Source organism: Temnothorax americanus, unplaced genomic scaffold (genome assembly GCF_048541705.1).
Source record: "Temnothorax americanus isolate GAGA-0224 unplaced genomic scaffold, ASM4854170v1 Scaffold16, whole genome shotgun sequence".
In the NCBI taxonomy this organism is placed as follows: domain Eukaryota; kingdom Metazoa; phylum Arthropoda; class Insecta; order Hymenoptera; family Formicidae; genus Temnothorax; species Temnothorax americanus.
This window is the reverse complement of record NW_027509297.1, coordinates 1692643-1707584: the sequence shown is the minus strand read 5'-3', so window position 1 is coordinate 1707584 and position 14942 is coordinate 1692643. Positions and strand designations below refer to the sequence as shown.

General features: G+C 37.6%; 2 protein-coding genes across 4 annotated transcripts in view; both read left to right on the top strand.

The window, feature by feature from the left end:
- Plexa (plexin A) overlaps window positions 1-14942 on the top strand; it is a 276975-nt gene that overhangs the window by 163680 nt on the left and 98353 nt on the right. The window lies entirely within an intron of this gene.
- On the top strand, window positions 6-4111 carry LOC143895532 (uncharacterized). 2 transcript variants are annotated; one of them, XM_077402730.1, is made up of 3 exons: window positions 6-142; window positions 425-560; window positions 682-4111. In XM_077402730.1, exons 2-3 carry the CDS (start codon window positions 427-429, stop codon window positions 3212-3214), a joined length of 2667 nt encoding a protein of 888 aa, XP_077258856.1. In that variant the 5' UTR covers window positions 6-142; window positions 425-426; the 3' UTR covers window positions 3215-4111. The 2 variants fall into 2 exon arrangements, with proteins under 2 accessions (XP_077258856.1, XP_077258855.1); XM_077402729.1 differs by having other exon boundaries at window positions 68-560.

Genomic DNA, 14942 nt, shown 5'->3' with positions numbered 1-14942 from the left:
TGCTTCGTCGGTATAAGTAGCATCACGTGCTTGTTATCGTGAAAAGCACACTTTTTGATTTAAAAATACTTAATTATATTTAATACTATTTCTCTTTACTGCAATATTGCATAGATCAAGTATCGTGTTTGACTCTTTGCAGGTTTGTAGTTTTTTTTAAATAAATTTAATTTATTAAGGTAGTTCTTTCATGAGAAAATAAATATTAGATATTGTCGCATGTTTTGCTCTGATATTTAAGGTTAAATTAGTAGTGGGTCTAATCGCATATTGCTTTCGATCCGAAAGCGACATCTTATTTGCTGGTCTGACCTCAGGCTTTTTAGGATTATAATTACGATTATAATTATTGTGATATTATTTTTATTAAAATTAATTATAATTTATATTAAAAATGTTTATATTACTTTTTTAATGTTGACAGTTATGATCAGAAAACCTTTTCGTGATCGTTCTCGTAAAGGTAAATACCTATTAGCAAAAAAAATTAAAATAAACGAAAATGTGAATGCTGAAAATCCACCGGAAAATGTAAAAATTCCAGGACAAAACTTGACACGGTAAGATATTTATTATCTATTTGAATACTGTGCTGCTCACAAATTAAGTATTTTAGAAACGTGTCAACTTTAATCGAACTGTCAAATTTAATCTTAATATTATTATTTGTCTGAACTCCAGATTCGTAAACAGCGCAGTCTGCGAAAACCCTGTTCCCAGTACTTCGGGTTGCCAAAATTTAGGGCAAGATGATAATAATTGCATATTTGAAGAACCCGAATACGAGGAAATTGATGACGACGAAAATGAAGAAATTGAAGAGAATAACGATGAAACTGAAGAAATTGAAGAGAATGACGATGAAACTGAAGAAATTGAAGAGAATGACAATGATGAAAATGAAGAAATTGAAGAGAATGACAATGTAAATGAAGAAATTGAAGAGAATGACAATGAAAATGCGAGTGATGGCGATAGCAATGATGAAGAAGAACAGTTCAACGATAATCGACCTCTGTACGCTGGGGCATCTATTACGGTAGCCCAAAGTATGCTGTTAATTTTATCACTCGTTCTCAAGCATAATTTGACCGGAACTGCTATTGCAGATATTATCACGGTAATTAATTTACATTGCTTGAATGAGGCTTTTCAGAAAAATAGTTTGTACAAATTTAAAAAGTATTTTTCATGGTCAACAGATAACTTCTGCACTAAACATTACTATTGCTCGGTGTGCACGACATCACTCGCAACAAAAAACTCGATCTGCGAAACGTGTCAAGCGAATAAGGGCATTTCTTACTTTATAGAAATGCCATTTATAAAGCAGCTCACGTTGATGTTTCAACGAAATGGTTTCCGGGAGCTTTTACAGCACCGGTTTCATCGTGAAGGAGGGCTGCGGCCTAACTCATTTCGGGATATTTACGATGGAAGTTTGTATCAACAGTACGTTCAGAACGGATTTTTATCCAATCCGAATAATATATCGTTTACATGGTATACAGACGGAATTCCAGTTTTCAAGTCGTCCCACGTAAGCATGTGGCCTGTATACTTAACTATCAATGAGCTTCCTTACAAACTTCGAATGAAAAGAGAAAATACCCTTCTTGTAGGCTTATGGTTTGGCAGTAACAAACCATCCGCGAATCATTTTATGTACAAGTTTCGACCAAAGTTTGAGACACTTTTTCGAGGACAAATTATTACTCTGCCAGGGCAAAATGTTATAACTGTAAGAGGCATTATTCTCGCTGGAACTTGTGACTTACCCGCGAAAGCTCAATTTCTCAATATGATGCAGTACAATGGTGAATTCGGGTGCAACCATTGCAAGGATAAGGGGGAATCTTTTAGACATCCAACAGGAGGTACTTCTCGCGTATATCCGTATAACAGATATCCGGTAATGAGAACATCAGCTGAAACTCTTGAAAATGCCAATCAAGCGTTGCAAGATATGCATCCAGTCAATGGTGTAAAAGGCCCTTGTGCTTTGTCCAAATTGATGCCCGATTTTATTCGGGGTACAGCTATTGATTATATGCACTGTATCTTTCCTGGTGTAGTAAAAAAATTGCTACAATTTTGGTTCGATCCTAGCTTTTCTGGCGAGCCGTTTTCGCTGTGTGCATTGTCTGGCGTCGTAGATTCGCGATTAACTCGCATAAAACCACCCAAGTTTGTACACAGAATGCCACGTACTGTATTGGATCTTTGTCATTGGAAAGCTTCAGAATTAAAGATGTGGTTCTTTTATTACTCTATAGTGATACTCGAAGGAATCATGAACCCGATTTACTTTCGACATTATTTACTTCTTGTAAGCGGCATTTCACTTTTAAATTCGTCATGCGTTACTGTAAAAAATGTCGAAGATGCCGAAAGTTTGTTACACAAATTTGTAAGAGAATGTCCAACGTTGTATGGTCTCCAATTCTGTAGCATCAATATTCACCAAATTCTACATTTACCTGACTGTGTAAGACGGCTAGGACCACTCTGGGTCTACTCATGCTTTCCATACGAAGACATCAATGGTAAAATACTAAAATTAGTTCACGGTACAACAAACATAGAATCGCAAATAGCATCTGCACATATTTTTTTGATAAAAATGAGAAGGAAACTAGATCAGTTACCAGAAGGCCCAATCCGCGATTTCACCACCGACTTTAAACACCAGGTAAAAATACGTGAACGAATTGCTGTTGGTTGTTATAGTGTGGGCAGCTATAAACGGATTCTTAGACTCCCTCTATACATTCAGCAAGCCTTGATAAATTCAAATCTTCCGCTTGAGAATGTTCATACATATTTAAGACTGTTGAAGGACAGCAAACTATTTATTGGTGAAATGTACAATAGAGCAGAGAGTACGATCTCTTCGCGTGTTGTCTATGAAAAAGACCGAGAGGAAAAGCTAGGAGTAATTCATTGTTTCGTAAAAATTTCCGAGTGTGATTGTGGCGATCATTGCATATGTGAGGGAGAGCATTTTGCGATTATTACGGAAATAGTAAAAGACGGTATATTCCACGTTCGTGCAGATGAACTTCAGGTCGGGCTGTCTCACTTGCACAAATGTCATCGAGGAAACGTAATCGTCGCTATACCAATTGCGTTTCTTAAATCAGTATGCATTCACATTAACGTTGATAATCAATTTGTTATTGGACAAGTTATTAATTCTGTAGAGCTGGAGTAAAGCAGATATTAAGAAAATAAGGAGATCTTTGTTATATTCACATTCTTTTGATTGACTTATCTATTGACACATGATTGTATATTGACACATAATGTAAAATATGATATAAAATATAATTATAAAACATAAAAACTAGTTGCCTGCCGTGTTACCATGATTTAAATAATACATAAAAGGTCTATATATTCAGTGATCTTATACAACATTATATTTTGTTGAAATTTTGAAAATTTTACCTTAAATGATCAAACTCGTCATTGCAACGTAATCTTTTTATAGCGGAATCTGACCTGTTTTTGGCACAGAGACACGCCATTTATCATATATTATTGCAGATGATGAATAAATTTCTCTCTTAATATTTTGGGGAACGTTTTACTTTTATGGGTCGGCAACATATAGACAATTATAGGTTCTACAGAGGATACACGGAGGCTTACGGGAATAGAGTGTACGGAGGCTCTATCGAAGTTTTAGAAAAAAGTATTTCGAAGGTTCTACAGAGGGTACACGGAGGCTCACGGGAATAGATGCCTACGTCGAATTGTAGGGAGGGTGAACGGAGAGCACACATGAAACGCGTACGGAGAGTCTGCGGAGTGAGCGCGGAACATTAGGACGCGTACGGAGAGTCTGCGGAGTGAGCGCGGAACATTAGGACGCCTACGAAGGGTACGTGAAGTCATCGCACAAGCCATGAATTGTAACGAGATTAAATGGAGGTTCGATCATAGTTAGAGGAAGTTTGAGGAGGTTCCCAGGAGTGATCTTTTCATGACAAAATCTGAAAGTAGAGTCCAAATAGGTTATAAGCAGGGTGCACAGTACGGCGGCATATGCTCTTTCAAAGGATTTCGAGTAAACGCAGGGTATTCGGAGGGTTAAATTTTGACTCGGGATGCTCTTTTCCAACGAGAAACTGATCAAGTTATGTAGTACAAACTCATTTGTGTACGAGCGCATTTGACCTCACTGTAAGTAAATAAAAAACGCGGATTCCGTTTCAATCGTAAATTTTCGAGGTTCCGGCGCAAAGTTCGAACGCGTATCGCCGAGAACTTTCGACTTCAGGTAAATTATTCAACCGAATTCCTGCCGCGGACTCCCGCGAGACCGAATAAAAAAAGGGGGGCTGCAAAGTCCAAGAGGGGAAAGATCGGGGGCACTGAGCGGAGTGAGAAAAGCAATTTGCGAAACGTCGCTTCGCTTTCTTGTTTCGACGCGCCGGCGTTTAATTGGCGCGTCGAACGAGTTCCTTCGACGTGTTAGCGTCGAGATACCACAAGAAGAAGAGGAGAAGAAGAAGAGGAAGGAAAGAGAGAGTTTGAGAAAGAGAAGAGTCTCGTCTATAATCATGGTTCTTTTAACTTTTGCGGCGTGCGAATTATAATCAAGCTCGAGCTGCAGCGATAATTTTACGAGATTTCTCGAAATGGCAATCAAAAAATGGAAGGTTTCCGCGATGTACGTTTCTTACGCACTTCTTAAACTATCGTAATTTAGAAAAAATATACGTGCAAGTTGCCTTTGGAAATTCAAAACTTAAAATTTTGTGTGAGAAGTCAAATAAATTGAAAATTTTGATACACATGATTTCTTGTATATAAGTTGAAAACTTTTTTAAATGGATATTGAGAAAATCTCAGAAAATAAATATAGCTGTGTGAAGTGTTTTTTTTTTTATGTCATATATAAAGACTGAGTAAATAAATAAATATATCTAAACAAATTAAGTTAGCTATAAAGATGCTGCGAACAATTATCATGAATCTGACATTTTCCAAAGTGCGAATAAGTTGGAATACTCATTACAAGATTGCGAAATTGATTTTTTTTTTTTCAATATGCTGTTTTGTCAGTCCGTTTTTATTATTATTTTTTTTTACATCTCACTCCTTTTCCTCCCCCTTCGACGTGGGATTACATGCACGCGCGCATCTGCACCCGTGCACGGGCCGGGAAAATCAATAACCGCGAAAATTTCCATCGTTCCGGGCCATTTCAACTGTAGATTGTGCGAGTCTGCGGAAATTCCGGCTCGATTTTCCGCATGGCCGTGCTTACGCGGAAATTTTCGGCCGATGGATGTGCAACACGGCAAGTCGTACACGCGAAAAATTACGTCTTCTATGCTGATAAGGCTAAGACATGATAAGAATAAGACCTAAGAAATGCAGAATAAATATAAGAAATTGGGGGCTGCGGTAAATATATTGAATTAATATTTCCGTTACAAACGGACATTTATTTATTTTCGTTATTTTATCTTGAACCAATCAGAATTTCACGATACTTCCAATAGAGGACTAAAAAATTCTTAGCTGATTTAATCGATTATAATTAAAAAAATGCTGTTTTTATTTTTAACCTTATATTATTAATTTACAATTGCGCTCTGAGTTGAGCGGTTTTTCTTTTGGCAAATCCTATAAGACTGGAAATTAATTTTCCAAGGTTTAAACACAACGTCCGTAATTTCTACATACCTAATTTCAAAACAATTAAATCTCAAAGGGACACAGGCAAACAGCCCCCGGGAAAGAGCTGCAGCTTAGACTGAAGCAGGAGGCTAACGACAGCGGCAGTAGCGCTAATAAACGTCATCCGTTAGTGGGAAACGGAGCAACGGGGTCAGCAGATGTTGACCGTCTCGTTTAAGACTTCCACGCTCGAATCAATCCCAAGATACGCGATAAGCGAGCCGATCTCTCTCCGCTTGCCGGGGCTTACCGCGAGGGCTCGTTACGACCCTTCGCCCCCGGTTCTCCATCCTATATAGCCCTCTGTTCCTTTACCGTCACTCCCGCCACTTGTTTCGTTCCCTTGTAGGTACATAACGGCCGCCACCTCCTCCTCCTCCTTCTTCTTCCCCGTTGGAATCTCGCTCGCCGTTTTTTCCAGCGCCCTGCACACACCACCCTCTGCACTCGTGTCTCTGTTTTTTCCTGCGTATCTTTGCGGCCGGGATGGAGAGAGAGAAGCTAACGAAGGGCGCGTCGGGACGCGCGGTACGGGACGGGGGAAAATGCCGGAGAAAGACGCGCACGATAAGGGAAGAGACTGCTGGAAAATAGTCACGTTCCGGTTAATTTCGAGCAACGTTCCATCCCTCCCGTCGTTCCCTCGCCTCTCCCCTTCCTCTTTTGTACAGACGTGTAGTTGTGACCATCATCCTTCTGTTTCCATCCCCCTACTACCTTCGCGTATATCCTTCGTAGTTCGTTGCGAGTTTCCGTTCATCCGCGCTCCCGCACGCGTTCTCTTACTCCGTTACGGCTTCCATCTTTGTCTTCTTTATTATACATCTTCTCCTCGCGATTTAATGGTTAATTGCTTATGTCAACGCTTGTGTATAACATAGAACATAAATAATATTGCATATCGTTTTTTGATGCATCTCGCTGGATATGATTAGATTAGATTAGATAGTTTGAAAAGTAATGTTATAATACGATATTTTACTTTTTGACTGAATCAGATAGTTTAGAAACAATTTAAGGAACCCATAATTTCTTTTAAATTGCATCTTTTGATCTTCGTATAGTGACACAGCATGCATGCATAATGCAAAACTTGGAAAATACAGTTATACACACGACAAGCTCTGAGAACTTCAGAAAGTTAGTTTTCTTCCTTTACTTTAGATATACTTGCCAGTATACACTAATTCGGTTTTGAAGAAATAACGAAAGAAAACAAAAAAAGTTATACATAAACAAAATTATCATATAATCTTGAATTTTTGCCTAAAAATCTTAATTCAATATCATATATCTTAATTTTAATATCATACAACACTTTTTCAATACTTTCACATTTAATTTTATTAAAAAATTATTAAAGTAATGTGTGTTTGCTTAAGATTAATGGAAGAATTTATTTATACTCATTTCTCTCTGTAGTTTAGCTTCCGAAATATCCCGATATATATTGTGGCTATAAAAATATTTATGTTTTGTGTGTGCGACAAGAAATTAGCCGAAGAATCTATCTGTAAAATTAGGAACAGATCCTGATAGGACAGTCTGCGTTTTCCGATACTGTTGCATCGTGGAGGTGAAGTATATAGGGAGGGTGCCGACACACAGAGAGCCATTAATGCGTCGTATCGTACGTCGCATGCACCTGTACATACGTGGTGCGCTACTCGTGGAATAAAGAGCCATTGTCAGTTACGAGGACGCCTCCATCCGATCGATTATCGCTCGAATCGAACCCTGGCATGTGCCTTCAGATAAAGGACTACCTGGGACAATAGATATATACACGCGGACAAGTGCATATGCATACAAACATCCAGACGTAATGATTTCTCAACTCAATCGTGCTGTTTTGTAAAGAAAATTGATTTTACTTATTAATTAGTATCCGAAATTACATTAATTAATTTTTTCTTGAAAAAAGAAGTTATAATTAAACAAATTTAACAATTGGTAAATATTTTCTATGAGTAGTAAAATAAGACTTCATTCGATCTTAAAGTGATTACGTGTTACATTTTAGTGTAATGTGCGTGGAATATCCGTGCTCTACAAATACAAATAATATTTTGAGGAGCGAAAGAAAGAAAGAAAAAATATGTTTGTTTACTATAGAGCTACGCGAGTTTTGTTAGAAATATGCAAAAATTTTGAAATTTGTTGCATAAAAAATAGAAATATGCAGAGTTGAGATATTTGACAAAATGTCAAGTAGTTTTATATTGTATAAAATATGTAGTTTAATTTTTTTTTCAAAATACACTTGCTCACACACACATTTACATTATTTTTATCCTATATTTATCCTTATACGTTATACTTTTTTATATACAGCTTACGTTATATAACACACACATATACACATATACTTTGTATAAAATGTCTTTTACTTTCTCTTGACTGTGAGAAAGCAATAAATACGTTTAATTCAAGTTATTTCTGTTGTGATAAGTATAGCATAAAATTACATTTCGCAATTTTTTTGCGTGTAATTAAAAAATATTATTATTTATGTTGAATATAAATATTATTTTTATCACGATATATAGTATATTTCTTTACAATAGAGCAATAGATATACTTAATTATTTATGAGTAATTTTTGAATTTACCAAAATGTACTAAATTGTGATATACAGCTGCCCTAGAGAACCTTCATGATATTTGGATCTTTTATTTCCGAAAACCGGCGGAACGGCCTTCTTACTTGTAATGGTCGATATTTTAGTTGTAACAATATACTGTCGATTAAAAATCATTTTTCCTACAAAAGGACAGATATCCGATCATAATAATGTAGCGTTGATCAATAATTTTATTCTATTCCGTTAATGAAACAGTCTGACGAGATTCTACATTTATTATACGTTTTTTAAGCAAAAATAAGAATTCAGGACATTTTCTAGAGATAGGCGTTAGAATAAGAAATTTTTTATAAGTAAAATATATAATATAGAAAAAGAGTGTTGTTAAAAATGTGGTATGAAAAGAGAAAAGAAACATTTTAGCAAGTAACGTTCTAAGAATTTTATTTTACAATAAAATTTTTTAAATGCTTATACAATTATAAAGAGTCATTAGCTTATGAATGTGCCATCCTATAAAAACAAAATAATATTTTTAATTAAAAAAAGTTGGAACAATGCTTTTTGCCTTTATTATAACGTTTATGAGATAATTAAACGCTTGAATAATGTTATGATTTTTACGTTCTTCCCTTTATTGAATCTGCTTCCGAGAAACCTATGGCGGCATCGCATTAAGAATTTTAGCAACAGAAATTTTTTCTTTAGTCTGACCGTATAGTTTCATTACTATAACGAGAACGGAGCAGGTGGTTTCGGAATAATTTTCGCTTGCGTATTATACCGCCGCGCCTTTCAGACCTTGAACACTGAGAGTGCCGTTTATGTCTTGCTCCTGCTTCCTGCCATTTATCTATTCTCTTTCTTAACCGAATCTCGGGCAATGCAAAGGTCACGCGCGTTTTTATTCGCTCTGCCTGCGGAGTCAATTAATTTTTGCCGTGGGCTCGATTAATACATTTAACTTTCTTAATTCTTTCGTGGCCTTTCCTCACCGTATAATCACCTCATCGTGCTGTCGGTGAGAAACTTCGGACTATTCCGTGAGATAGAAAAAGAGAGGATACCGAGCGAGAAAATAATTTCTTTATCATGATAACGATTCTTTGAATACCGACGAACTCTTGATTACTTTCAAGGTTCAATTCTCATTTCGCCAAGTTGATCAATTTGACATCTACCGTGAGACAGGATAAGATTGTATAATGCCGGGTGTGACTGTGATGATAGGGAATGCGTTTTACAATCGTTTAATGTCCGAGAAAGTTCATTCTCATATAGCATTGCTGAAGTATAATTTTGTGTCAATAACGATAGTCTTTCTTAAAATTTCTCAACATTATTAAAATTATTCTCGGTATTTATGATAAGATAATTCATAAGTTTTATAAATTTACCATTCATTCACATACACTTTCCATTAAATGATTAAAATAAGGTGCGCAAGTCAACGGACACTCACGAAAATTCAATTTTTCTCGCTATATAACTTATTGACACAATTAACAACTAGGACATTTTGAATTTGCATCGCGCGGAATAAGGAATCTCTCTTCCGTATGTTATATGTATCGAAGGGCATCGGCGTATCTCCCGCGCAATTTTTCTGATCGACCTTACCGCCGATCTCATCGTATTCCCTAAATACACGCGGGTCTGATATGTATTTTTAATCAGTGTTCGAATCGAGTTCACCTCCAATCCACCCGTCGGTCGTGCCACCCTCTGATGCTTTCCGTTCGACTTGCCACGCGATTCTTTTTCCCACGGGACAAATTCGCCGCGCAGGGACCTTCCCGACGAAACTCGATATTCGCAATTTCGTCCGACTATCGCCGGAATCGAGAAGCAGGGGAGAGGTTTCATCCTCTTCTTCCTTACCGCCCGATCGATCTCCCGTCTCTCCACAGCCTTCTCACGCCTCGCGAACATCGTTCAGCCTCTTCTTTTAAACTCAATTTCTTTTGTTTCTTTTCATGTGTTTTACTACGCTCAATCAACTTGTGTATAAAATAAAGTAGTCGTCAAATGGATTCGTAATTGAAGAACCATTCGCGAAACGAGCGCCCATTGTAAGCAAAAATATAAGTCTTCTCGGTTTGCTGAAGATACAAATATACTATATATCTATATATGTATATATATAGAGCGCACATTTTGTTATAGAACATGATTTAATTTTTTATTATTTTTTTATTTACATATGTAAAACGCGCGTACGCGCGGTTATTAAAACGCCAAATTAAATCTTGTTCCAACTAAAATCAATTTTACGAGAAGCTTTTTGATCTCTAAACATTTTCGCCATCCAAAAACTAGTTTTCATTCTGATTTGCGCGAAATACGATATCCGTTATTTGCGTCGGACGCAATCTTGGCAACCAAATACGTCGCGTGCTTACCTTAAACGTCTCGAATTTACAACTCACTCCCGAAAAGAAGCAATTCTCCACGCGAGCACGTATTGTCGTTGATCGGGACCTTGTAATTAGCTGAATCGCAACTTGCGCTGACGGTGAATTTTGAAGGCCGTATACGATCCGTATAGGTGACAAAAAGCAAATCCAATACCATTGTCGCGTGCAATGCCTTGCAATAATGGTTTAAAGAACGATTTTCACGTTCAGGGTCACCGTACAGCACGTATACCAACATATTTATTTTATCTTCTGCATCGCCGTGTTGCGAGCGAGCCTCAAACTATTTTAAATCCATTTATAATTTATAAATCGCGAATGTGTTTCGTTAAGTATTTTTTTGTTTTGTATTTTTCTTATATTATCACGACATCCTGCTGAGTACTCATTTTGGATATATGGAATATCATATCAATACAGGATGCACAGCCTGCCTTTTCTGTCTCTTGATTCATTTCCCGTCATTCCCTGTCCGGTTGTCAGCGATAGCCTCGAATCGCCTCTGTTCTTTCCCGGAAGTCTATTTTCCATCAACTGGCACTTGTCCTGCGTTAGAATTATTGACACTTGAAATTATAGACATAAAGGGAAAATATATGTGCAAAATAAAGTACTTATCTATATTCTTTTTCTATTATTATTGTATATAATATTTATTTACATGTATAGTTAAACGTGCTATAGATGATTTTATTTTTAACTTGATTTTGAACGGGCTGTTTTCAGTAACTTAGAGATGCTAACGTTAAGTTTCTGTTGATCCGCCATCAATTACAAGTGGTTCGCTTTATTAGTAGCTCGCGTGATTAGTAACATGATATAGAACGTACTAGCGGTAATACTGAGCGCGTGTGAGGAGCCTTACACCGAATTGTTTGCCTCTATCTCTTAGGGTTACGAGCATCTCGTTACGTCGACCCCCTGCTATTGATACCGGTTAGTGCTAATGTAGAATTGCACATGTATAATTGCCAATTCCGGCTATTGAAGTTGCGAAAACGGCGAATCGATCCACCGCTGCACCGCGCGGTCTATCTCGATTCTATATTCTATTCTTGATATCTTACAACAATATCAGGAGTAAACGAGACGAGCAGACACAAAGGTCGTTAAAAAAAGAAAAAATTGTTTTCTCTTTCTGATTTGAATATTTTAATGTATCTCTAAGAAATTATATGCCATTTTTTAACTCGATCTTTTTACTTTATCCATTTATACATATAACGTACTATAAAGTATACATGAAATACACAAATGAAAAATGACGCGTAGCATAATAATATATGAAAACTTTGAAACACAGAAAAAATACATTTCTAACATTTAAATGTGACGAAATAAACTTCAATAATTTTAATTATAAACTTATTTTATTCGCGTTTGAAAATCCATTTATAAAATATATAGTGGAATATGAACAGAACTCAAACTATATATGGTAAGTTTTATTTAAGAAGGAAGGAGAGTATCTCAAAAAGCCTTCTTCGAGGTGCCAATATACCTAAGCCGACGTTGTCTCGCAATGTGGTGCAATCGTTGTCGCAAAGAAAGAGCGCGCTTCGCGCCGCGGGACGGATATTGGAACGGATTTTCGAATGTAGTACGCGGAACACGGGAATCTCTGCCTTTACAACGGTCAAAGTATATTTTACTTCGCTATGCGCTCATGCATTATTCAGGTCCCCACCGCGGGAAATCGTTGCCGCGCTATCATATTTTGTCGCGCGCGCGCGCGCGCGCTCTCGCGTCGCGTTGTGTCGGCCGGTTCGTTGCAGACTGCAACGCGTTAGCGAATCGCATCATCTCCCGGATCTTCTCGACATTCGTTAAATATAATGACGAGGCTCTTTCGCGCATGTCTTCGTAATAGAGATTTTCGCAGACGTTGATATTATTTAAGAAATGCACAAAATAATCGAAATGTCGCAGTTTCGATTAGAACGTCGACAATTGAAGGATAATTGCGTTAGCAAAGGAAATAAAATTGATTTTAATTGCGAGGAATGCCAATAAAATGTATGTAGAGAAATCTATGCAGAACCAAATATATTGACAGAATAAAATATTCGGTTCTATATTAATGCAAAAGTGTCGAAACTTAGATTATACAAATTCTCAATATGTCTTGCCGAGCTATTGTTATCTAATGCATGCTTTTTTTATTATTCTACAAGAAAGAAGCATGCAGCGGTGAGTAAAGCCAATTAGGTATGCGACAGGAGCTATTGTCCTATTTTCATAGGGTAGCGAGAAAAAAAACTGTTATAACAGAAAGAACTGATTGAAGAGGAGTGTGAAGCACGGAGGGATGAGAGAGAGAGAGAGAAAGAAAGAGAAACGTTAGAGACAATGAGCTGCAGTTTTATAATATGCGGCTCTTCGACGTTGGTATAGGAAAAATCGTCCCCTTGTAGCCTCCCTTCCGACTAATTAAATCGGTGGATACCCACACTTTCCCGTACTTTTTTCCCAATCCCCACCAAGTCGATCGATCAGGGACGAAATGAGCTTTCATTATCCGATCGTTTCGCGTTCGCGCGGCGGCAAGCTCCAGGCGATTTGAATATTTTTCCTCCTTCGTGGGTCTAATGGACGCCGGATGCCTCTCGATTTTCCGCGCGCCCCTGTCGTAAATGGGGGGACCTTAAATGCGAAAAATAGAAAAGATCCGAAGGAAAAAGCGGCGCGAAGTGATATTAATGCGGGGAAACGATCTTCTTCTCTCTTTGGACCGCGGTTCCGCGAACCCACCTCCGTTGACTCCATTAAACGCGATTCCGCTCCTTCGACAAAGAAAACTCTCGAGGAAAGGATACGACCTCCTTGTCGACGTTCCATCTTGAGCAGCTTGGAGGGAATAGAAGGGAAATCTCCTCGATTGAAGATAAATCGAATCGATCGAGCTATACGCGTGGATCGTGCAATTTTTGCAGAAAAGCCTTTTCCCATAAATGATTGCATAATTTTCTCAGTTTATTATTCTAATTATATTCCAGCTGCATAAACGATCCATTCGCGAGAAATGAGATGGAAATGATGATTGATATTTTTTATACCTATATATATATATTTATTAAAATTTATTTACGTGTATCTTTTGATGTGATATGAGTTTATAATATCTTCAGCCTTTGCGGCGTTGCGGATTAACTTTACAAACGCAGCGGTCTCCGTTTGTATGTATTATGGTATAAACGTTTCGACGCGACAGAAAGCAGAGCTCCATCTCATTAATATACGAGATATCCCACAAGAGTTGCGCTATTTTTCTCAACTAGACTCTTTGGCGATCGACTCGATCCTTCCCCGGGGAGAATTTCATTGGACGCGACCTGTGGGACATGCAGCGACAGGCGGGGGCGCAGGAGGGGGAGAGAGAGAGAGTACGCATTTTCGAATCTTTCCTACACTTTAATCTTATATTCCTGACGTGTACGCGCGGAATTGCTGTCTTTGAGCGCATCGGCGTAGTCGGTAAATTGCATTTTTTATGTTCCTGGGGCTTTCTGAAATCCTGCTGACTATACCTGCGCGACCTCGTCGGTTATCCTCGTCCACATTTTGCGGGGGATCGTTAGCAGGCATTACGCGCGAAAAAAAAAGGAAATGCGCGCCGCATTAATGCGAGAAAGGAGCTTGTCGTACGACGCAAGCTCGGATCTCCTTCCACTGACTCCATTAGGCATCATGATTCTTTCACGAAGAAAATGGTTCTCTGAGCCATTGCTCGTCACATTCGCAGCCGGGAATTGAGAGGATAACTTTTCGCGATAGGCAAATAAATGACCGAATAAACATTCAAGCGTATTTTCTATCTCGCTGGCAAACGTAACCTCGTTTTACTTCTCTCGCGCGACAGCTCTTCTGACGTCCTAATTTTTATTGAAAATTTAATTGGATCAGGTGGTTGAAGGAAAGATATGACGTGTTCCTTCGAGAATTGAGTAGCTATAGATTAAATAATTGCATGCATGACATATGTGTGTTTTTTTTTTAAGACAGGATCATTTTGCATATATAGATTTATTAGCATAGATCAGTGTAATTCAATTTCTCTTATTATTATTTATATGTGCATACTGCACACATGTCACTAAAATTTTAAATAAACAATTTAAAAATTTATCAACATTGTTAATCCACTGATTTATTGAAAAACTTTTTAGTCTTAAATCTTACAGATTGAATTACTGAAACAATTCTATTCCAAAACGAACGTTTCACTCTTGAAAATTTTGCTCTTTTT